The 26,253-nt window shown below is 44.6% G+C and overlaps 1 protein-coding gene across 1 annotated transcript in view; it reads left to right on the top strand.

Moving 5' to 3' along the window:
- Nucleotides 1–24,461, top strand: part of LOC117474853 (piezo-type mechanosensitive ion channel component 2-like) — a gene marked incomplete at both ends in the record, with an annotated part of 36,939 nt that extends 12,478 nt beyond the window's left edge. The window contains 7 exon segments of the mRNA XM_034120870.1: nucleotides 1,714–1,819; nucleotides 2,459–2,691; nucleotides 3,775–3,923; nucleotides 18,888–18,966; nucleotides 19,059–19,153; nucleotides 24,008–24,228; nucleotides 24,304–24,461. Of these exon segments, the coding sequence (XP_033976761.1) occupies nucleotides 1,714–1,819; nucleotides 2,459–2,691; nucleotides 3,775–3,923; nucleotides 18,888–18,966; nucleotides 19,059–19,153; nucleotides 24,008–24,228; nucleotides 24,304–24,461 (1,041 nt within the window).
- Nucleotides 24,462–26,253: the final 1,792 nt, after the last annotated feature.

The following is a 26,253-nucleotide window of genomic DNA, read 5'->3' as shown; positions in this document are numbered from 1 at the left end:
GTTGATGTGTACTCTGTGTGGATGTGTACTCTGTGTACTCTGTGTTGATGTGTACTCTGTGTTGATGTGTACTCTGTGTACTCTGTGTGGATGTGTACTCTGTGTTGATGTGTACTCTGTGTACTCTGTGTTGATGTGTACTCTGTGTTGATATGTACTCTGTGTACTCTGTGTTGATGTGTACTCTGTGTACTCTGTGTTGATATGTACTCTGTGTTGATGTGTACTCTGTGTACTCTGTGTACTCTGTGTTGATGTGTACTCTGTGTTGATGTGTACTCTGTGTACTCTGTGTTGATATGTACTCTGTGTTGATGTGTACTCTGTGTACTCTGTGTACTCTGTGTTGATGTGTTGATGTGTACTCTGTGTTGATGTGTACTCTGTGTTGATATGTACTCTGTGTACTCTGTGTTGATGTGTACTCTGTGTTGATGTGTACTCTGTGTACTCTGTGTTGATGTGTACTCTGTGTTGATATGTACTCTGTGTACTCTGTGTTGATATGTACTCTGTGTTGATGTGTACTCTGTGTACTCTGTGTTGATGTGTACTCTGTGTTGATGTGTACTCTGTGTACTCTGTGTACTCTGTGTTGATGTGTACTCTGTGTTGATGTGTACTCTGTGTACTCTGTGTTGATGTGTACTCTGTGTTGATATGTACTCTGTGTACTCTGTGTTGATGTGTACTCTGTGTTGATATGTACTCTGTGTACTCTGTGTTGATGTGTACTCTGTGTTGATGTGTACTCTGTGTACTCTGTGTACTCTGTGTACTCTGTGTTGATGTGTACTCTGTGTTGATGTGTACTCTGTGTACTCTGTGTTGATGTGTACTCTGTGTTGATATGTACTCTGTGTACTCTGTGTTGATGTGTACTCTGTGTACTCTGTGTTGATGTGTACTCTGTGTACTCTGTGTTGATGTGTACTCTGTGTACTCTGTGTTGATATGTACTCTGTGTTGATGTGTACTCTGTGTACTCTGTGTTGATGTGTACTCTGTGTTGATATGTACTCTGTGTACTCTGTGTTGATATGTACTCTGTGTTGATGTGTACTCTGTGTACTCTGTGTTGATGTGTACTCTGTGTTGATGTGTACTCTGTGTACTCTGTGTTGATGTGTACTCTGTGTTGATGTGTACTCTGTGTTGATGTGTACTCTGTGTTGATATGTACTCTGTGTACTCTGTGTTGATGTGTACTCTGTGTTGATGTGTACTCTGTGTACTCTGTGTTGATATGTACTCTGTGTTGATGTGTACTCTGTGTACTCTGTGTACTCTGTGTTGATGTGTACTCTGTGTTGATGTGTACTCTGTGTACTCTGTGTACTCTGTGTTGATGTGTACTCTGTGTACTCTGTGTTGATGTGTACTCTGTGTTGATGTGTACTCTGTGTACTCTGTGTTGATGTGTACTCTGTGTTGATGTGTACTCTGTGTACTCTGTGTTGATGTGTACTCTGTGTACTCTGTGTTGATGTGTACTCTGTGTACTCTGTGTTGATGTGTACTCTGTGTACTCTGTGTTGATGTGTACTCTGTGTTGATGTGTACTCTGTGTTGATGTGTACTCTGTGTTGATGTGTACTCTGTGTACTCTGTGTTGATGTGTACTCTGTGTTGATGTGTACTCTGTGTACTCTGTGTTGATGTGTACTCTGTGTACTCTGTGTTGATGTGTACTCTGTGTACTCTGTGTTGCAGCTGTTGTGTCTGCTGAGCTTCTGGCTGCTGCTGAGACAGGCTCTGACTGAGAAGAGAGACAGACAGGAGGACACACAGCTGTCTGCCATCACTGTCCACATGGAGGGTAAGACACCTGTCTCACTGCTCACGTGTCTCACCTGCCTCAATGCTCACCTGTCTTAATGCTCACCTCTCTCACCTGTCTCACCTGTCTCACCTGTCTCACTGCTCACCTCTCTCACCTGTCTCACCTGTCTCACCTGTCTCACTGCTCACCTCTCTCACCTGTCTTAATGCTCACCTGTCTCACTGCTCACCTGTCTCACCTGCCTCAATGCTCACCTGTCTTAATGCTCACCTCTCTCACCTGTCTCACCTGTCTCACTGCTCACCTCTCTCACCTGTCTCACCTGTCTCACCTGTCTCACTGCTCACCTCTCTCACCTGTCTTAATGCTCACCTGTCTCACTGCTCACCTCTCTCACGTGTCTTAATGCTCACCTGTCTCACTGCTCACCTGTCTCACCTGCCTCAATGCTCACCTGTCTTAATGCTCACCTCTCTCACCTGTCTCACCTGTCTCACTGCTCACCTCTCTCACCTGTCTCACTGCTCACCTCTCTCACGTGTCTTAATGCTCACCTGTCTCACTGCTCACCTGTCTCACCTGCCTCAATGCTCACCTGTCTCACTGCTCACCTCTCTCACGTGTCTTAATGCTAACCTGTCTCACGGCTCACCTGTCTGTCTGTGTGCCCTCCAGACGAGGAGAAGGGTGAGACAGGTGAGACAGGTGAGGTCTCGTACGAGCAGGTGCTCCTGCAGGAGGGGGGGGTGAAGATGGAGGCTCTGGTTGCCGTGGTTACTCGGATGTTCGTGAAGTACTGGATCTACGTCTGTGGAACCATGTTCTTCTTCGTGAGCTTCGAGGGGAAGATTGTCCTCTACAAGGTCATCTACATGGTGCTGCTGCTGTGCTGCAGCGCCCTCTACCAGGTGAGACATGGTACTACAGGTACTAATACATACAGGTACTAAAACAGGTACTACAGGTACTACAACATACAAGTACTACTACATATACTACAGGTACTAATACAAGGTCATCTACATGGTGCTGCTGCTGTGCTGCAGCGCCCTCTACCAGGTGAGACATGGTACTACAGGTACTAATACATACAGGTACTAAAACAGGTACTACAGGTACTACAACATACAAGTACTACTACATATACTACAGGTACTAATACAAGGTCATCTACATGGTGCTGCTGCTGTGCTGCAGCGCCCTCTACCAGGTGAGACATGGTACTACAGGTACTAATACATACAGGTACTAAAACAGGTACTACAGGTACTACAACATACAAGTACTACTACATATACTACAGGTACTAATACAAGGTCATCTACATGGTGCTGCTGCTGTGCTGCAGCGCCCTCTACCAGGTGAGACATGGTACTACAGGTACTAATACATACAGGTACTAAAACAGGTACTACAGGTACTACAACATACAAGTACTACTACATATACTACAGGTACTAATACAAGGTCATCTACATGGTGCTGCTGCTGTGCTGCAGCGCCCTCTACCAGGTGAGACATGGTACTACAGGTACTAATACATACAGGTACTAAAACATATACTACAGGTACTACAACATACAAGTACTACTACATATACTACAGGTACTAATACATGCAGGTACTAAAACATATACTACAGGTACTAATACATACAGGTACTAAAACATATACTACAGGTACTACAACATACAGGTACTACTACATATACTACAGGTACTAATAAAAGGTCATCTACATGGTGCAGCTGCTGTGCTGCAGCGCCCTCTACCAGGTGAGACATGGTACTACAGGTACTAATACATACAGGTACTAAAACATGGGTACTACAACATATAGGTACTACAACATACTACAGGTATTAATACAAGGTCATCTACATGGTGCTGCTGCTGTGCTGCAGCGCCCTCTACTACGGCACTGCAGGTAATGCAGGTACTGTACTGTCTGTCTCTCACCTGTCTGTCTCTCACCTGTCTGTCTCTCTGTAGTTGAACTACGAGCGTTGGCGTGCCATGCTCAGGGGCTTCTGGGTAGCCGTGGTGGTTTACTCCATGCTGGTGCTGATCCTGGTCTACACCTTCCAGTTCCCCACGTCCCCCCAGACCTGGAGCTACTACACCGGACTCAGTACTCACAGGTACACACACACACACACACACACACACACACACACACACACACACACACACACACACACACACACACACACACACACACACACACACACACACACACACACACACACACACACACACACACACACACACACACACACACACACACACACACACACACACACACACACACACACACACACACACACACACACACACACACACACACACACACACACACAGGAGCACTGATGGTTCTCAGGATGGAAGATGGACTCCAGGATGTCAGAAGAATTTGTCCCTCAAGAAAAACCAGCCTGCTCATTTTAAATATAGATAAAGGTCATTTACATATACAGGGGTAGACATCAATTGTTCATATTTGATTAATTAAAATAATTATATTGTGGTCATTGTTAAAAAATGTCTGCTATTATCATTATTATGAGTATTATTATTTGTATAATGCACTTTCTGCCTTCCTGTCATCATTAGGAGTTAGACATGTAATGGCTATGTATTAGATTAGATTATAAAACGGACAAGTCAAATCAAGCAATCTGATTGGTTCTTAGCCGTGGTATACTGAGCGTATACCACGGGTAGAATTGTAAGTTACTTTTCACAACAAGTCAGTATCCCTCCGCGTCTGAGATAAACAGTATACAGTTGGGCTGAAAAGCAAACTGCAGGCAGTTTGCTTTTCAAACTGGAACAAGTAACGGAGCAGAAACCCTTCTTTTCACGCAGCGGTCCAGACATAGACATCAAACGGCAAAAACATATTCAGTGTGCAGTTCCTTTGGCATTAGGGCAGGGGTATCTAGATACTTCCCAAGGTTTGACATAATGAATTGTGCTACTTTTAAAGCAAGCAGCGATGTTTTCAAATCTGTAATCAAAAAGGTCCTCAAAAACGCTATCGACCAATCAGATTGCTTGATTTGACTTGTCCGTTTTATAAATATATTTACATTTCTTCCGTTACGAAACAAACTTACAAAGCATAAGATGGAAACATGTAAGGTTAACTTGGACCTCCGGGGGGGTCTCACTATGGAGGAGTGGATTGAGGGGGGGGGGTCTCACTATGGAGGAGTGGATTGAGGGGGGGGGGGTCTCACTATGGAGGAGTGGATTGAGCAGTGCCTATCTCCAGAGAGCACCTACACGACGACATGCAGAGCTACGTGAAGAGCAGGTAGACCAACTGGAAAGGTAGCACCATTCAAAAGCTTTCTGATGTCTTGAAACAAAGCAGAGAAATGATGAGCGTTAGTGGCCACAGGTGAGAAAGCTCTCTCCAGAGCTACTGGAAGCCCAATCTCAGGGACCGGAGAAAGTGGAGCAATATTCTCTCCACGCCAAAGAACAGCCTAGAACAACCTCAGCCTATACAAGTAACCACGTAAGCCATGCTGCTGATGCTGGACAGGTTTTCAGAGGCTGCACAATAAACGGCAACATACACATGAATGTAAATAAATAGCCAAATAATGGATCAACGCTCTCTGTCTAATATGTTCGCTAGCTGTTAGTGTTGTTGCATAGCAACCACCTCGCACTATGTTTCGTGCAGAAGGCAACGGAGGGACTATTTTATTTTGAACATCATTATTTAATAATAACAACTATTTAAATTAGAGTGTGTATTTTTCTTTCACATTGCCACACTTGGTAACCGTTTTATAAAAGCAATAGCTCACTTCAGGCCGTGATATATGCTCATTATATCACAGCTGAGGGGGTTGAACCACGCCCTCAGCTGTGAGATAATGGCCATATACCACGGCCTGTCGTGAGCTATTGCTTAATTATAACCCTCATTCTCCTGCTGGGACATCTCCCTGAAGCCAATACCTTTATATCTTCTACTCTTCACTTACTTGTCAGCAGGTCGGCATTGATGTACAGAGCTGACAAAACACCTTGTTTATATCATCATATTGAAGCCAACTCCATCCATCAAGCCAGTGTGAAACTTCCTCTCCCTCTTCTTCTCCCACTCCCTGTCACTCTCCTTTAACTCCTCCGGTGACTTTCTTTTATTCGAAGATTGTTTTTTGCCCGGCGCTTGGCCGGTTACCGCTGGTATTAAAAACATTTTGGCGAATGGTTAGGTGGCGCGAAAGTCTGCAGTGAAGGAGCGCGCTCCCACACGTATCCTACTTATACTACAACTTATATACTACAACTTATACTACTACTTATACTACAACTTATATATACTACAACTTATACTACTACTTATACTACAACCTATATATACTACAACTTATACTACTACTTATACTACAACTTATATATACTACAACTTATACTACTACTTATACTACAACTTATATATACTACAACTTATACTACTACTTATACTACAACCTATATATACTACAACTTATACTACTACTTATACTACAACTTATATACTACAACTTATATACTACTACTTATACTACAACTTATATACTACAACTTATATACTACAACTTATATACTACTACTTATACTACAACTTATATATACTGCTTATACTACAACTTATACTACAACCTATATATACTACAACTTATACTACTACTTATACTACAACTTATATATACTGCTTATACTGCTACTTATACTACAACTTATATATACTGCTTATACTACAACTTATACTACAACCTATATATACTACAACTTATACTACTACTTATACTACTACTTATATATACTGCTTATACTACAACTTATATATACTACTTATATATACTACAACTTATACTACTACTTATACTACTACTTATATATACTGCTTATACTACAACTTATATATACTACTTATATATACTACAACTTATACTACTACTTATACTACAACCTATATATACTACAACTTATACTACTACTTATACTACAACTTATATATACTACAACTTATACTACTACTTATACTACAACTTATATATACTACAACTTATACTACTACTTATACTACAACCTATATATACTACAACTTATACTACTACTTATACTACAACTTATATACTACAACTTATATACTACTACTTATACTACAACTTATATACTACAACTTATATACTACAACTTATATACTACTACTTATACTACAACTTATATATACTGCTTATACTACAACTTATACTACAACCTATATATACTACAACTTATACTACTACTTATACTACAACTTATATATACTGCTTATACTACTACTTATACTACAACTTATATATACTGCTTATACTACAACTTATACTACAACCTATATATACTACAACTTATACTACTACTTATACTACTACTTATATATACTGCTTATACTACAACTTATATATACTACTTATATATACTACAACTTATACTACTACTTATACTACTACTTATATATACTGCTTATACTACAACTTATATATACTACTTATATATACTACAACTTATACTACTACTTATACTACAACTTATATATACTACAACTTATACTACTACTTATATATACTACAACTTATACTACTACTTATACTACAACTTATATATACTACAACTTATACTACTACTTATACTACAACCTATATATACTACAACTTATACTACTACTTATACTACAACCTATATATACTACAACTTATACTACAACTTATACTACAACCTATATATACTACAACTTATACTACAACTTATACTACAACCTATATATACTACAACTTATACTACTACTTATACTACAACCTATATATACTACTACTTATACTACAACCTATATATACTACTTATACTACAACTTATATATACTACTTATACTACAACTTATACTACAACTTATATATACTACTTATACTACAACTTATACTACAACCTATATATACTACTTATACTACAACTTATACTACAACTTATACATACTACTTATACTACAACTTATATATACTACTACTTATACTACAACCTATATATACTACTTATACTACAACCTATATATACTACTTATACTACAACTTATACTACTACTTATACTACAACTTATATATACTACTTATACTACAACTTATACTACAACCTATATATACTACTTATACTACAACTTATACATACTACTTATACTTAAGCAATAGCTCACGGCAGGCCGTGGTATAGCTTGTAATTGACCTTACCATCACTGCAAAACTGAAGAGCCCGCAAATAATGTACAGTCGGATCTCCAACTGTTTTGCTGGTCTGATGCTTAAGAAGTGAGAGCCAGCGCTTGACCATCTTCACTTGGTAGGCTGAGAGTCTGATTCTTGCAGTCTGGAGTATGATCAAGTAGTCTCTCGGGACGATGATATCCGTTATCATTTTGCGTTCAATGGTACTATGCATGCTGTCACATTCCATGTGTGTGACCTGCAACAAGGTACTTCTGTGTTATTAGTACCCCGTATTTCATGGCAAGCTCAGAAAACGCATTCGCCACATTTGCATTGCGGTTCTGATAACCGCAACCATCGCTCCACACTACTATCTCCTTGATTTCTGGATTGTCTTTTATCACACCTTCAAAATGGCGATATTGAATGTGTGTGAATACCTTCTGAGGTCGCCCTCTGACCTCTATAGCTGTACCGTTCCTTTGATTTCAAGTCAAAGAGGGTGAAGTGATGGACCTGCAGCTTCGTTTTGTAAAGCAGGCAGCTGGCTTGGGTTTTTGGACACAGCAGCACGGCTTGCAAGTCCATCGTCCAAACGAACTTCTCATTGTTCGCAGAATCCTTGTCATTTTTCTTGCCTCGCTTCATCTTTCTGGTTTACATGCGCCTCATATTCGTCCTTACTGATATGTCCATGCTTGAATGAAACACAAACATCACACTGATCTTTTCGTGGAATGAAAACGGAATATTTTGTGAAATGTTGTATCCCAACAGCTCTCACTTCAGCAGTTGCAGCTGCCTGTTGATATTCCCGATGTAGTTGGGAGATGGTTGTGGTGAAGGAACTTCTTGTCTTTGTAGGTCGCTGTGCTTCTGCAGGAGTGTGAATCAACAGATCCTTCAACCAGTCCTTAAGGAAATCTGTCACAGCCGATGTAGTTGGCGGGTCTGCCACTTCTTCGTCATGGTCGATGGTGTCTTTGTTCAGCCAGTGTGTAATGGTTCTCTCAGGGATACCAAGTGTAGAAGAAAAAAGAGCTTTGCACACTTTAAGATTTGTTCCATCCTGAAGTTTCAGTTGGTAGGAAAATGATGAACTGGATCCCTCACCAACTTTCTTTTGCTTCATGGCAACCTTTGTGACCAAAGTGGTGACGTATAACCGATGTTCTTCCCAGTTGTCCATTGACCAAACCTTCTGAAATATCCACTGCCTCTGCTCTTCTGTAATGGATTGACAGTCTCGAGTCGTGACTCGTTGACAGAACTTCGAATTGCAGGGAAGGCCCATAGCCTTTGCAGCTATTTCTTTGCCACCTTTGGCCTTGTATGCCATTCCTTTGAGACGTTTCTTCTTGGATTCATTTTGCTTCCATGTTTCTGAGGTATTTATGTTGTTTCCTTTTGACCGTATTGTTTTCATACACATCCTCTAGATGAGGACCATAATGTTCTGAAGTTGCTGAAAGACTGTCTTCATTTTCAGGGACAGAGGACTCATCAGAGGATGGATTGTAGTTTGGGTCTATGATAACATCATCATCATCATCATCATCATCATCATCTGTGTCTTCTTCATGGTGTGGACGGGTCTGCTTGGCATCTTCAGCAACACTCTCTTCTTCAATGAGAGTGTTTAAGTTATTGTCTGCTCCATCTGATACAGGGTCTTGGCCTGGTACATGCTGCTCCACCTCTTTAACGACGGTCTCATTTTCATTGGATGATTCCTGATCGGTGTCGGAAAAGTCATCTCCTACCAAAAAGGAGTAGGCGTACAGTCACAACTGTGTGATCATTATGAAAAACATTTTTGTAATTGCACTGCGGTCCCTTGTATTAATACATGAAAGCTATTTCGATTAATATTATTTGGCCAAATTCAATTAAAAAAACATTTAATCTTTCCTAATAAGATGGAAATGTAATGTGGAAAAAGGAGACAATAATAAAATATTAAGAATTTAAACAGACAAACGCTAAATGTACTTTTCCTAATTCATAATTATGCAGTAATTGTAACTGTTACTTTTCAAAGATTAGATTAGTTTTTAGATGAGTCTTTATTGTCCCAGAGGGAAATGTGTGGCTGTGGCTCAGTGGATAGTGTGCTGGACTTCGAATCAGGGGATAGCAAGTTCGAGTCCCACTGCAGTCAGCATGTCGTTGTGTCCCTGTGACACTTCACCCCAAATTGCTCCTGTGGGGATTGTCCATAGTATTGAGTTTGTAAGTCGCTTTGGATAAAAGCGACTTACAAATGACATGTAATGTAATGTAATGCTACATGGAGCTACATTAGCTTCAGTAGCTTCGGTAGCTACAGTAACTATAGAAGCTATAGTAGCTACATTAGCTTCAGTAGCTTCAGTAGCTACATTAGCTACCGTAACTATAGTAGCTACATTAGCTTCAGTAGCTTCGGTAGCTACAGTAACTATAGAAGCTATAGTAGCTACATTAGCTACCGTAACTATAGTAGCTACATTAGCTTCAGTAGCTTCAGTAGCTTCGGTAGCTACAGTAACTATAAATTGTGAAAGTAAAGGCTAAATAACTACACAACATTTATAGCCTAGCCTATAGTATAGTAAACATCACTTACCAACAGGGGATGAGCCCTGAACCATGGAAATAACTTCATTTATCTGGTCGTTTTTCTTCTTGAAGCAGCCGCCATTTTGTAAAGCTTGTCAAATTAACGGAGCGTCCACACAGCAGTGTTAAAAAAATCTTGGAGGTGGGCGTATCTGAAGCTTGGGGATTTTTTGCGAGCAACGCGACCAACAACCAATCACATGAATCTCCCGCCCCCGACATACGAAGCAAAAAAGCCCGAAGTAAACTGGATATAAACTCCAAACAGGAGAAAAGCTACCACTGCCTCTGCCACCTCCCTCCATGCCTGGCTCCTCCGGTTTATATCCCGGTAGGTAAATAGGGACTGGTCATAAAGCACCGGGTGATTCCCTACCGCTCATTTCTCCTCCATGTTTTGGAATATGAGGAAATGACCTCTATGTCTCTCCCAGCATACACGCCGTTTGATTGGCTAGCGCTTGAACTGTCAGATTTGCATACACGGGATTTGATTGGCTGACGCTTCCACCTCAGCTTCAAAAGTTGAACATTGCTCAACTTTTGAATCCTGAAAATCCTTAAAATCTCCGCTCAGCTTCCCACAATGCAGTTCGGCGAAAAGTGAGGCAAAGTGACGTCACCCCATTCAAAGTGAATGGGCAGAAGCGTTCCAAGATTTTTTTTAACGCTGCTGTGTGGACGGGCCGTAAGTCACAAGACAATGTGACTTAGCACTTTCTTTTCAATAAGGATGTAGGCAATTTGACCAGAGGTGGCCAGCATCAAGAGGAGATGATTTAGGCAAAAAAAACACTTTCTACAAAATATGACTTAGGCCGTTAGTTTAAGAAAGTGACGATATACTACTTATATTATAAGTAGTATATATTAGGGGTTTCACAACTACCAATATTTACTAGTCGACACGTTTTTCAAAATAGCAGTCTACTAGTCGACTAGTCGTTACGTCATAATAAAGACACACAAAGAGGTGAAAAACTGTATTTTATATTGGAACTCATACAGTTACATTAAACACTGCATTTTAATTTGTGTTACATGGCTGAGTAAATAACAAACAGTAACTGGACTTAGTAAATAACAAACAGTAACTGGACTTAGTAAATAACAAACAGTAACTGGACTTAGTAAATAACAAACAGTAACTGGACTTAGTAAATAACAAACAGTAACTGGACTTAGTAAATAACAAACAGTAACTGGACTTAGTAAATAACAAACAGTAACTGGACTTAGTAAATAACAAACAGTAACTGGACTCACCAAAATCTACAGCAAAAAACTTTGTTTACATAAATGCCACGTAAATCCAGTGCGCAACAGCGCATTGCGCAACACTTTAATCGCTGTCCTCCACGATAACGTCCACCTTTTCAGATTTTTGGTTTGCGTTGAGGAACACCAACGCATCGACATGTGAGGGAAGGAGGCTTGACCGCTGTCGGGTGACAGTGTTGCCTGCCAGGGAAAAAACCGTCTCACTCTGGGTGCTTGTGGCTGGAATAGCCAGGTAGCGCGTTTTCTGCCCACCACTCCAGTGGGTTATCCATTGTGGGGATATGCGGTGTCCGCTGGCAGTAATCCCGTAGCTCATCATCCATCAAATCACTGTTGACCCGTTTTTTCTTGCTGCTGCTCTCGAAATGAGCTCCAAACAGCTGTTCAAAGTCACTCTCCAGTCTCGCCTTTTTGCAACTTGTTTCCGCCAGCTCCACTCCAACGTTGTCTGCGATCTCCTCTTCACCTACAGCAAAAATGAGCCGAACATCCTTGACGACAAAGTTGATAAGCAAGTCTGTTATCTGCTGTCTTCTTTTGTCCGTAACGGGGCGCTTGGAAAAATCAATAATGCTCGTCTGCCTCTGCCCAGTGCTGACGCCGGTCCGTTGCTCACTGGTGCTAGCATTTTGCTAGTGCTAGCTGTCGGCAGCGGGTATTTCATTTTCAGATGGTTGCGTATAGCAGATGTATTTTTGTTGTACTTCAGTACAGCTGCACACAACTGACACTTCACTGTGGAGTTGGTTACATCTTCGTTGAAGTACTGCCATACATATGAATGTCGGACGTGTTTGGGAGCATTTTGCAGCACCTCGTTTACCTCCATTTTGTTCACGACTAGTTGACTAGGGTCTACAGCGCCGACTAGTGGTAAAGGTAGTCACCGACTAGTCGACTAGTCGGTGAAACCCCTAGTACAGGGGTAGGCAAGTAAGTTTGGCCGTGGGCCAATTTTTTTCTGAGCCACTAGATGGCGGGCCAGAACATAATCAAAGCCTAATTCAAGGAATTTATTTTGGTAAGAGGGCGCAGCGCCCCTGTTCCCTGGTTCAGAAAAAACTCTGATATCGCTGATAACCCTCCCCATCAACACTTTAATTTACCTGGTTCCCCACAACCACACATTTGCCATATGTGACCCGCTCTATCGAAATCAGTCGGAAGTCGCAACGGCTCATTTCAAAATAAACGTGGATTTGCGTAAAAAACTCGTTTTTCGGGGTTCGGGTGTTTTGTTTGATTTTAACTAAACAAAGTCTTGGCTTTCAGAATATGAAACTTTTATTTCCAAAATCACACGATAAATACATGTTTGAAGCTTGTAAAGGGAAGATGACAGCTCTCACTCGCCACTCTGCTCTTCCAAAGCGCCGCTTCCCCTCCCTCCGCTGAAATTATGAATGTAAGCGTATAGTGATCATAGATAACACGGCAGGGTCCGTTACAGTTTGTTTTCATCTGATTTCAAATAAACAAAGTCTTGGCTTTCAGAATATAAAACTTGTTTCGGCAAATTCAGATGATAAATACAACTTTGAAGCTTGTGACGGCATAATTACAAGCGGAGAACGGAGTAACTTAACGTCACAGCAGGCGTAACAACAGCCGGTGTTTCTTGTGTGTGTTTTCCCCGGGAAACAAACACAATACACACAAACACACACACACATACACACACACACACACACTCGCGAGCTTCCCCCAGACCAGTAATCCAAAGCAGTAATGTCACTCTCCAAAGGTCTAAAGAGGAAAGTTGACGGTGAAAACAGGGCATTTAAAGAGGAATGGACAGCGAACTATGCGTTCATCCTACCTGGTTTCATCAATGCAAAGCCGTTGTGTCTTATCTGCAATGAAGTTGTGGCTGCTTGCAAAGAATATAATATTAAGCGGCACCACGAGACGAAGCATGACACCTTCAAAGTGGCCTTTCCCCCCCAAGACAGAGGCACGAAAGCGCAATATTGAAGCAATGACAGCAGGTTATGCGCACAGCAGCAGGATCCTGGTGCGAGGCCTCACAGCCCAGCAGAAAGTGACAACCGCGTCCCTAAAGGCGTCGTGGGTGCTCGCAAAGCATAACCGGCCATTCACTGACGCAGAGGTTTTCAAGGAGGTGATGGTGACTGTTTTGGAGGAACTGGCCACCGACAAGTCCATGGATGGTGTCATTGCGTCAGTGAAACAAGTGTCCCTCTCTGCGAGGTCCGCTATACGCCGCATAGAAGCACTGTCGGACGCTGTGCAGGGGGTAATCATCAAGGGTCTCAGTCAAGCCAATTACTTTTCCTTAGCCATTGACGAGAGCACTGACAGTACAGATGTAGCCCAGTTGTACGTCTATGTTAGATATTTTGATGGAAAGGAGTTCAGGGAAGAGCTGCTGTCTCTTATTCCATTAGAAGGGCACACCACTGGGGACGTTATATTTACAAAACTGGAAGAGTTGTTTAGGCTGCATTCATTGTCATTTGAGAGGGTTAACCTAATCGTGACAGACGGGGCTCCTGCTATGGTGGGAAAGCACAGAGGTCTGGTAAGCAGGTTGAAGGAGCACGCCCCCCAAATGCATGGACTGCACTGTCTCATCCACCAGAGTGTCCTTTGCGCCAAACTCAGTGGTGAGCTAAAGGAAGTTATGGACAAAGTGATGCGTGTCATTAATTTTGTCAGGGGTACATCAAGCCCCCAGCATCGGCTTTTCCGACAACTTGTGGCTGAGTCAGAAGAGGCCACCCACGATGACCTGCTGCTTCACAATGACGTGCGCTGGTTGAGCAAAGGGAAAGCGTTGGACCGCTTCTGTGCGCTACTGGATGAGGTCAAGGCGTTTCTTAGATTGAGCAAGATTAGGGCAGCAGCTGACCACCTTGCCCTTCTGGGAGACGAAAAGTTCATGTCCAATGTAGCATTTTTAGCGGATATATTTGGCCACCTAAACCAGCTTAACCTGCAGCTACAGGGGAGAGGCAAAACCATAGTGGACATGGTTGAAAAGCTTGAATCCTTCACGAGGAAGCTGGAGTTGTTCGAGTCAGACATATCCACTGGCAGGCTCCTCCATTTCAGTACACTAAAATCACAGGCACTGGGACAAGTGACAGAGCTTATGGTGGACTTCATCAAGCAGCTACGGGCCAACTTCACGTCAAGGTTTGAGGACTACTCCATCCCAAAAGACATCATTGCCTTTGTACGCGATCCTCTCACAGTCCGACCAAGTGGAGACTTCACCTCCCAGGCGAAACAAATGATCCCCTCCTTAGACGAGGCTGCATTAGAAATGGAGCTAATTGATTTTCAAACAAGCTCCCTGGTCAGCGATGCGCTCAGAAGTGCGGAGTCTGTGAGTGCCTTTTGGGTGGGAAGCTCAGAGGAATATAGCACGATCAAGAGACTCACATTTTATGTGCTCACAATGTTCCCTTCCACCTATACATGCGAGTCGTCCTTTTCTTCAATGAATGCGATAAAGACGCACGAGAGGAATCGATTGACGCATAAAAACCTTGAGAACTGCCTGCGGATTAAAGTGACGTCCATATCACCAGATATCCAAAAAATAGCGACCGATGGGAGATGTCAGTTTTCACATTAAGTGAGTACCAAGCCTGTCGTAATTGTATTTAATAGCCTAATTATATTTTTTATATTTTTGAATTAATGGCTCATTGTAATTATTATCCCTAATGTAGCGTGCTCTGTCGTGTCAGGAGCATATGCACCACCACTCCTCGCCCTCCATGATCAAGTGGCTTCTCCAATTTTGTTGTCAATGTTTTGACTGAACTTTGTTACTGTTCACATATAAGTAAACATTATGTTTGAATGATTTAGTGAGCTGGTGTTATTTTTTTCAAACCACACACCGAATGTTGGCTATTTCAGCACCACGCGCTGTCCACCTATTGATCCACTATCAGCGTCAGTGCACCCCGCTGCCTGATTGTGCCTGTGCTGTATGTCATTCATTCTCAACATGGATAAAAGTACAATAAGCATTCTTCAGGTGTAGGTAGATTCTCTATTCAGACATTATAGCCTACACAGTATATGTGCGACTGTCGGTCCGATGTTGTAAAAAAAAAAAAAAAAAATCTCAAAATATTTTTTTATTTTTTATTCTCAAAATGACGGGCCAAATATTATTGCTGGCGGGCCAACAATGGCCCGCGGGCCGCCTGTTGCCGACCCATGCCCTAGTATATATATGTGTGCAGAACAGTTACAATCTGACTAAAAACCTAAACTATTACACTATACTACACTATACTACAATTCTATTCTATTCTATACAATAATGACATCTGTATCAACAACACAAAACCCATATAAAAGTGAATAAGTTAACAATTGATGAACAAAAAGGTCTCTTTCCCTCTTCATGTCTCATACAAACAGTTTCAAATAAATGCACATTAGCTTTCAATGCTTTCGCGGGTTTACAGTGGCAACACAGCGCACCACATTTAGCATAGCCACATTTAGCATAGCCACATTTAGCATAGTCGCATTAGCTTAGCCGCTAATAGCCTAGCCGTTTAGCGTAGGGTTGCATATCGTTTACTTTTTTACGATACCGATACCGATACCACTGAACGACACCGATACTCAACCGATACATATCGTGATACTTTCATGTTGCATAAGAGAACAAAGGAATCATCCTGCAATTACTCCCATGCAGCGCTTTATGATGTCGTTAACATGTCAAATTCATATTACATTCAAGTGTGGGACTTGGACCTTTTAGAACAAACAATGAAAAACACGTTATCTATGAAGAAAACTGATTCTGCAATATCATTGATATTGTAGTGATCACTAATTAACGGGGTTACATAATTCAATCCAGGAACTACAGGTTGGGGGTATTGTTTCCGCACGGACATATATGTTGACTGTACCTCCGGGGTACCTACTGTGTGTGTGTCCCTTTCGCTTTCTCTTCTCTTCTCGGGCTGCGACCCGACAGCATGTGCATTTCTGCTGCTCATTAAAGTACAGATTTGCACCTTCGATGCACCGCCTCCGACTCCCTTCTCTCGGCACTACATTGGTGACCCTGACATAAGTCTCGCGAAGGATCCGGGACTGGACCGAACACGGCAAAAAGCAGACTCTGCTTTTCTCGAAATGCCGGAGATTTTTGGAGACGTCCGTGGCTGCCACGTGCTCACAGACTGAGGCTCGGTGCGCCCCACGGAATGGCTGAGGACGTCGCTCACCATTCCCGCTTCGTCTCGGCACTGGAAGGCAGCAAGCCTTCCTACTACGAGGAGACGATGCACGACCTGCTAGGTATGGAGGAACCCGACTTCTACCTCGTGGGGCTGTTTCTTCGGGACATGCGGCTGCATGTCCCGGCTGCACTAGCTGACACGGATCCAAACGGGCTCTTTCACAGCGTAGGGTCTCACCTGCTGAACTGAACCCTCTCTCTGGATCCAAACGGGCCCTTTCACAGCGTAGGGTCTCACCTGCTGAACTGAACCCTCTCTCTGGATCCAAACGGGCTCTTTCACAGCGTAGGGTCTCACCTGCTGAACTGAACCCTCTCTCTGGATCCAAACGGGCTCTTTCACAGCGTAGGGTCTCACCTGCTGAACTGAACCCTCTCTCTGGATCCAAACGGGCCCTTTCACAGCGTAGGGTCTCACCTGCTGAACTGAACCCTCTCTCTGGATCCAACGGGCCCTTTCACAGCGTAGGGTCTCACCTGCTGAACTGAACCCACTCTCTCGCTCGGCATGCTGCTTCCCTGAACACAAAGGTGGCATACGAGACAGCATTGGTTGGAGGTTGGATGTGTTGCCAGTGGTTACAGACCCCACCATTCAGACTGGCAGTGGCTTCTTGTTAGCCTGGCAGTGGCTTCTTGTTAGCCTGGCAGTGGCTTCTTGTTAGCCTGGTAGTGGCTTCTTGTTAGCCTGGCAGTGGCTTCTTGTTAGCCTGGCAGTGGCTTCTTGTTAGCCTGGTAGTGGCTTCTTGTTAGCCTGGCAGTGGCTTCTTGTTAGCCTGGCAGTGGCTTCTTGTTAGCCTGGCAGTGGCTTCTTGTTAGCCTGGTAGTGGCTTCTTGTTAGCCTGGTAGTGGCTTCTTGTTAGCCTGGTAGTGGCTTCTTGTTAGCCTGGTAGTGGCTTCTTGTTAGCCTGGCAGTGGCTTCTTGTTAGCCTGGAAGTGGCTTCTTGTTAGCCTGGTAGTGGCTTCTTGTTAGCCTGGTAGTGGCTTCTTGTTAGCCTGGTAGTGGCTTCTTGTTAGCCTGGTAGTGGCTTCTTGTTAGCCTGGTAGTGGCTTCTTGTTAGCCTGGTAGTGGCTTCTTGTTAGCCTGGCAGTGGCTTCTTGTTAGCCTGGCTAGTGGCTTTCTTGTTAGCCTGGCAGTGGCTTCTTGTTAGCCTGGTCGTGGCTTTCTTGTTAGCCTGGTAGTGGCTTCTTGTTAGCCTGGTAGTGGCTTCTTGTTAGCCTGGCAGTGGCTTCTTGTTAGCCTGGCAGTGGCTTCTTGTTAGCCTGGCAGTGGCTTCTTGTTAGCCTGGTCGTCTCCTCTGGGCAATAAACAGTACATTTATCATTTAAAACAACTTTTCTCAATCTTTATACCCTGCTAGCTTGAGTGAGCTGCTGCACTTTGAGGAGCTGCGTCAGTGAGGCGTTCAGGGAACCTCTGGTAATATATAAATCAACAGTTTAATAACCTGGGTTACAACAACAGGTAACAGGTGAACAGGTAACAGGTGAACAGGTAACAGGTGAACAGGTAACAGGTAACAGGTAACAGGTGAACAGGTGAACAGGTGAACAGGTAACAGGTAACAGGTAACAGGTAACAGGTGAACAGGTAACAGGTAACAGGTAACAGGTAACAGGTGAACAGGTAACAGGTGAACAGGTGAACAGGTAACAGGTAACAGGTAACAGGTGAACAGGTGAACAGGTAACAGGTGAACAGGTAACAGGTGATGGTTCTCTGTCTGCAGGTTGGAGGACATCGGGCTGGAGAAGTTCTCTGTTCCGGTTCTCTTCACCAGGATCTTCATCCCGGCTGCCTTCCTGCTGGTACTGTCTCTCCTTCTGAAGGTTCTGAAGGTTCTGAAGGTTCTAACAGAGCCCTCGTGTTTACAGGTGATCTCTCTGTCTCTGTTCCACAGGTGTGTATCGTTCACCTGCATTACTTCCACGAGCCCTTCCTGCAGCTCACAGACCTGAAGACTGTGGTGGACACACACAACAGCACCATCACCAGGTACACACACACACACACACACACACACACACACACACACACACACACACACACACACACACACACACACACACACACACACACACACACACACACACACACACACACACACACACACACACACACACACACACACACACAAACACACACACACAAACACCTGTCTGTCTCTCTGAACCTGTCTGTCTCTGTACCTGTCTGTCTCTCTGTACCTGTCTGTCTCTCTGTACCTGTCTGTCTCTCTGTACCTGTCTGTCTCTGTAAACCTGTCTCTCTGAACCTGTCTGTCTCTCTGTACCTGTCTGTCTCTCTGTACCTGTCTGTCTCTCTAAACCTGTCTGTCTCTCTAAACCTGTCTCTCTGAACCTGTCTGTCTCTCTAAACCTGTCTCTCTGAACCTGTCTGTCTCTCTGTACCTGTCTGTCTCTCTGTACCTGTCTGTCTCTCTAAACCTGTCTCTCTGAACCTGTCTGTCTCTCTGAACCTGTCTGTCTCTCTGTACCTGTCTGTCTCTCTAAACCTGTCTGTCTCTCTGTACCTGTCTGTCTCTCTAAACCTGTCTGTCTCTCTGTACCTGTCTGTCTCTCTGAACCTGTCTGTCTCTCTGTACCTGTCTGTCTCTCTGTACCTGTCTGTCTCTCTAAACCTGTCTGTCTCTGTACCTGTCTGTCTCTCTAAACCTGTCTGTCTCTGTACCTGTCTGTCTCTCTGAACCTGTCTGTCTCTGTACCTGTCTGTCTCTCTGTACCTGTCTGTCTCTCTAAACCTGTCTGTCTCTGTACCTGTCTGTCTCTCTAAACCTGTCTGTCTCTGTACCTGTCTGTCTCTCTAAACCTGTCTGTCTCTCTAAACCTGTCTCTCTGAACCTGTCTGTCTGAACCTGTCTGTCTCTCTAAACCTGTCTCTCTGTACCTGTCTCTCTGAACCTGTCTGTCTCTCTAAACCTGTCTGTCTCTCTGAACCTGTCTGTCTCTGTACCTGTCTGTCTCTCTAAACCTGTCTCTCTGAACCTGTCTGTCTCTCTGTACCTGTCTGTCTCTCTGAACCTGTCTGTCTCTCTGAACCTGTCTGTCTCTCTGTACCTGTCTGTCTCTCTAAACCTGTCTGTCTCTGTACCTGTCTGTCTCTCTAAACCTGTCTGTCTCTGAACCTGTCTGTCTCTCTGAACCTGTCTGTCTCTCTGAACCTGTCTGTCTCTCTGTACCTGTCTGTCTCTCTAAACCTGTCTCTCTGAACCTGTCTGTCTCTCTGAACCTGTCTGTCTCTCTAAACCTGTCTCTCTGAACCTGTCTGTCTCTCTGTACCTGTCTGTCTCTCTGTACCTGTCTGTCTCTCTAAACCTGTCTCTCTGAACCTGTCTGTCTCTCTGAACCTGTCTGTCTCTCTGAACCTGTCTGTCTCTCTAAACCTGTCTGTCTCTCTGTACCTGTCTCTCTGTACCTGTCTCTCTGAACCTGTCTGTCTCTCTGTACCTGTCTGTCTCTCTGTACCTGTCTGTCTCTCTAAACCTGTCTGTCTCTGTACCTGTCTGTCTCTCTAAACCTGTCTGTCTCTGTACCTGTCTGTCTCTCTGAACCTGTCTTCTGTACCTTCTGTACCTGTCTGTCTCTCTGTACCTGTCTGTCTCTGTACCTGTCTGTCTCTGTACCTGTCTGTCTCTCTGTACCTGTCCTGTCTGTCTCTGTACCTGTCTGTCTCTCTGAACCTGTCTGTCTCTCTAAACCTGTCTCTCTGAACCTGTCTGTCTCTCTGAACCTGTCTGTCTCTCTAAACCTGTCTCTCTGTACCTGTCTCTCTGAACCTGTCTGTCTCTCTAAACCTGTCTGTCTCTCTGAACCTGTCTGTCACTGTACCTGTCTGTCTCTCTAAACCTGTCTCTCTGAACCTGTCTGTCTCTCTCTGAACCTGTCCTGTCTCTCTGCCCCCTGTATCTGTCTGTCTCTCTGGACCTGTCGGCTCTCTAAAACCTGTCTGTCTCTGTACCTGTCTGTCTCTCTAAACCTGTCTCTCTGAACCTGTCTGTCTCTCTGAACCTGTCTGTCTCTCTGAACCTGTCTGTCTCTCTAAACCCTGTCTGTCTCTCTAAACCTGTCTCTCTGTACCTGTCTCTCTGAACCTGTCTGTCTCTCTAAACCTGTCTGTCACTCTGTACCTGTCTCTCTGAACCTGTCTGTCTCTGTACCTGTCTGTCTCTCTGTACCTGTCTGTCTCTCTGTACCTGTCTCTCTGAACCTGTCTGTCTCTGTACCTGTCTGTCTCTCTGAACCTGTCTGTCTCTCTGTACCTGTCTCTCTGTACCTGTCTCTCTGAACCTGTCTGTCTCTCTGAACCTGTCTGTCTCTCTGTACCTGTCTCTCTGAACCTGTCTGTCTCTCTGAACCTGTCTGTCTCTCTGAACCTGTCTCTCTGTACCTGTCTCTCTGTACCTGTCTGTCTCTCTGTACCTGTCTCTCTGTACCTGTCTCTCTGTACCTGTCTCTCTAAACCTGTCTCTCTAAACCTGTCTCTCTGAACCTGTCTGTCTCTCTGAACCTGTCTCTCTGTACCTGTCTCTCTGTACCTGTCTCTCTGTACCTGTCTGTCTCTCTGTACCTGTCTCTCTGTACCTGTCTCTCTGTACCTGTCTCTCTAAACCTGTCTCTCTAAACCTGTCTCTCTGAACCTGTCTGTCTCTCTGTACCTGTCTCTCTGTACCTGTCTCTCTAAACCTGTCTCTCTGAACCTGTCTGTCTCTCTAAACCTGTCTCTCTGAACCTGTCTGTCTCTCTGTACCTGTCTCTCTGTACCTGTCTCTCTAAACCTGTCTCTCTGAACCTGTCTGTCTCTCTGTACCTGTCTCTCTGTACCTGTCTCTCTGTACCTGTCTCTCTAAACCTGTCTCTCTGAACCTGTCTGTCTCTCTGTACCTGTCTCTCTGTACCTGTCTCTCTAAACCTGTCTCTCTGAACCTGTCTCTCTAAACCTGTCTGTCTCTCTGTACCTGTCTCTCTGTACCTGTCTCTCTAAACCTGTCTCTCTGAACCTGTCTCTCTAAACCTGTCTGTCTCTCTGTACCTGTCTCTCTAAACCTGTCTGTCTCTCTGTACCTGTCTCTCTGTACCTGTCTCTCTAAACCTGTCTCTCTGTATCTGTCTCTCTGAACCTGTCTGTCTGTATCTGTCTCTCTGTACCTGTCTCTCTAAACCTGTCTCTCTGTATCTGTCTCTCTGAACCTGTCTGTCTGTACCTGTCTGTCTCTCTGTACCTGTCTCTCTGTACCTGTCTGTCTCTCTGTACCTGTCTCTCTGTACCTGTCTCTCTAAACCTGTCTCTCTGTACCTGTCTCTCTGAACCTGTCTCTCTGTACCTGTCTCTCTGAACCTGTCTCTCTGTACCTGTCTGTCTCTCTGTACCTGTCTCTCTGTACCTGTCTCTCTAAACCTGTCTCTCTGTACCTGTCTCTCTAAACCTGTCTCTCTGTACCTGTCTCTCTGTACCTGTCTGTCTCTCTGTACCTGTCTCTCTGTACCTGTCTGTCTCTCTGTACCTGTCTGTCTCTCTGTACCTGTCTCTCTGTACCTGTCTCTCTAAACCTGTCTCTCTGTACCTGTCTCTCTGAACCTGTCTGTCTCTCTAAACCTGTCTCTCTGTACCTGTCTGTCTCTCTAAACCTGTCTCTCTGTACCTGTCTGTCTCTCTGTACCTGTCTCTCTGTACCTGTCTGTCTCTCTGTACCTGTCTCTCTGTACCTGTCTGTCTCTCTAAACCTGTCTCTCTGTACCTGTCTGTCTCTCTAAACCTGTCTCTCTGTACCTGTCTCTCTGTACCTGTCTGTCTCTCTGTACCTGTCTCTCTGTACCTGTCTGTCTCTCTGTACCTGTCTGTCTCTCTGTACCTGTCTCTCTGTACCTGTCTCTCTAAACCTGTCTCTCTGTATCTGTCTCTCTGAACCTGTCTGTCTCTCTAAACCTGTCTCTCTGTACCTGTCTCTCTGAACCTGTCTGTCTCTCTAAACCTGTCTCTCTGAACCTGTCTGTCTCTCTAAACCTGTCTGTCTCTCTGTACCTGTCTCTCTGTACCTGTCTCTCTGTACCTGTCTCTCTAAACCTGTCTCTCTGTATCTGTCTCTCTGAACCTGTCTGTCTCTCTGTACCTGTCTCTCTGTACCTGTCTCTCTGTACCTGTCTCTCTGTACCTGTCTCTCTAAACCTGTCTCTCTGTATCTGTCTCTCTGAACCTGTCTGTCTGTATCTGTCTCTCTGTACCTGTCTCTCTAAACCTGTCTCTCTGTATCTGTCTCTCTGAACCTGTCTGTCTCTCTAAACCTGTCTCTCTGTACCTGTCTCTCTGTACCTGTCTGTCTCTCTGTACCTGTCTCTCTGTACCTGTCTCTCTAAACCTGTCTCTCTGTACCTGTCTGTCTCTCTGTACCTGTCTCTCTGTACCTGTCTCTCTGAACCTGTCTCTCTGTACCTGTCTCTCTGAACCTGTCTCTCTGTACCTGTCTGTCTCTCTGTACCTGTCTGTCTCTCTGTACCTGTCTCTCTGAACCTGTCTCTCTGTACCTGTCTCTCTGAACCTGTCTCTCTGTACCTGTCTCTCTAAACCTGTCTCTCTGTACCTGTCTCTCTGTACCTGTCTGTCTCTCTGTACCTGTCTCTCTGTATCTGTCTCTCTGAACCTGTCTGTCTCTCTAAACCTGTCTCTCTGTACCTGTCTCTCTAAACCTGTCTCTCTGTACCTGTCTCTCTAAACCTGTCTCTCTGTACCTGTCTCTCTGTACCTGTCTGTCTCTCTAAACCTGTCTCTCTGTACCTGTCTCTCTGAACCTGTCTGTCTCTCTAAACCTGTCTCTCTGTACCTGTCTGTCTGCAGGCTAGTGCACTCTGAGGGCAGCCTGTTCGACCTGTCTCTCTCGCTGGGGGGGGGAGCACCTCAGATCCTGCAGGAGAGAGAGACAGGTGAGAGAGAGACAGGTGAGAGAGAGGAGGAGAAGAAGAAGTGGATACAGGTGGAGGAGGAAGAGGAGGAGGAAGAGGAGGAGGAAGAGTACCCCTGTGTGTTTGAGAAGGAAACCCTGTCTCAGCAGATCAAAAGTAAGTGTCTTCACCTGTCTGTCCTCACCTGTCTGTCCTCACCTGTCTCACCTGTCTCACCTGTCTGTCCCTCAGGTCTGGTCTCCTGGAGGCTGGTGATGGACCGTCTCTCTGTCCTCCTGCTGCACCTCCTGCTGTCTCTTCAGAGTCTGCAGCGCCTCCTCTGGTGGATCCTGGAACTGCACATCGTCAAGATCACCTCCTGCTACATCATCTGGGTCTGTGTGAAGGAGGTGAGACAGGTGCTGTCTGTGTGTCTGTGTGAAGGAGGTGAGACAGGTGCTGTCTGTGTGTCTGTGTGAAGGAGGTGAGACAGGTGCTGTCTGTGTGTCTGTGTGAAGGAGGTGAGACAGGTGCTGTCTGTCTGTCTGTGTGAAGGAGGTGAGACAGGTGCTGTCTGTGTGTCTGTGTGAAGGAGGTGAGACAGGTGCTGTCTGTGTGTCTGTGTGAAGGAGGTGAGACAGGTGCTGTCTGTGTGTCTGTGTGAAGGAGGTGAGACAGGTGCTGTCTGTGTGTCTGTGTGAAGGAGGTGAGACAGGTGCTGTCTGTCTGTCTGTGTGAAGGAGGTGAGACAGCTGCTTTCTCATTTCTCGAATTCCCCTCCTCGACTCCTATCCTCGTGTCTTAGTCCCGCCCACAGGAAATGCGAGCGGAGGAGAGAGGAGTCGAGGAGGGGAAGAAGCAGGCGGTTAGAGAAATTAGAAATCCTCTCAGGAGGCACAGCTCTATAGAGACACAGCTCTATAGAGCTGTGTCTCTATAGAGCTGTGTCTCCATAGAGCTGTGTCTCCATAGAGCTGTGCCTCCATAGAGCTGTGTCTCCATAGAGCTGTGTCTCCATAGAGCTGTGCCTCCATAGAGCTGTGCCTCCATAGAGCTGTGTCTCTATAGAGCTGTCTCCATAGAGCTGTGTCTCCATAGAGCTGTGCCTCCATAGAGCTGTGTCTCCATAGAGCTGTGTCTCCATAGAGCTGTGTCTCCATAGAGCTGTGCCTCCATAGAGCTGTGTCTCCATAGAGCTGTGTCTCCATAGAGCTGTGTCTCCATAGAGCTGTGTCTCCATAGAGCTGTGTCTCCATAGAGCTGTGCCTCCATAGAGCTGTGCCTCCATAGAGCTGTGTCTCCATAGAGCTGTGTCTCCATAGAGCTGTGCCTCCATAGAGCTGTGTCTCTATAGAGCTGTGCCTCCATAGAGCTGTGTCTCTATAGAGCTGTGTCTCCATAGAGCTGTGCCTCCATAGAGCTGTGTCTCTATAGAGCTGTGTCTCCATAGAGCTGTGTCTCCATAGAGCTGTGTCTCTATAGAGCTGTGCCTCTATAGAGCTGTGTCTCCATAGAGCTGTGTCTCCATAGAGCTGTGCCTCTATAGAGCTGTGTCTCTATAGAGCTGTGTCTCTATAGAGCTGTGCCTCTATAGAGCTGTGTCTCCATAGAGCTGTGTCTCCATAGAGCTGTGTCTCTATAGAGCTGTGCCTCTATAGAGCTGTGTCTCTATAGAGCTGTGCCTCTATAGAGCTGTGTCTCCATAGAGCTGTGTCTCCATAGAGACACAGCTCTATGGAGACACAGCTCTATAGAGACACAGCTCTATGTCTGACGGACAGAACTGTGTTCATTACCACGTATATATTTACTTTGAATTCATTTTAAAGTTTTATTTACAAGTAAGTAAGTAAAACTTTATTTATATAGCACCCTTCTCAACACGGATGTACAAAGTGCTTTACAGGACACAGGACACAGGACACAGGACACAGGACACAGTACACAGGACACAGTACACAGGACACAGGACACAGGACACAGGACACAGGACACAGTACACAGGACACAGGACACAGGACACAGGACACAGGACACAGGACACAGGACACAGGACACAGGACACAGGACACAGGACACAGGACACAGGACACAATTCACAGTACAACTACAACATGTAGAATAAAAGGCATAAAACAACAGCAGGTAATACATAGGAGCAAACACCAACGAAAGACAGCTACTAACTCTCCTCCTCCGGCG

This window comes from Trematomus bernacchii, unplaced genomic scaffold (assembly GCF_902827165.1).
Source record: "Trematomus bernacchii unplaced genomic scaffold, fTreBer1.1, whole genome shotgun sequence".
Taxonomy (NCBI): Eukaryota; Metazoa; Chordata; class Actinopteri; order Perciformes; family Nototheniidae; genus Trematomus; species Trematomus bernacchii.
This window is presented reverse-complemented; position numbering and strand designations above follow the sequence as displayed.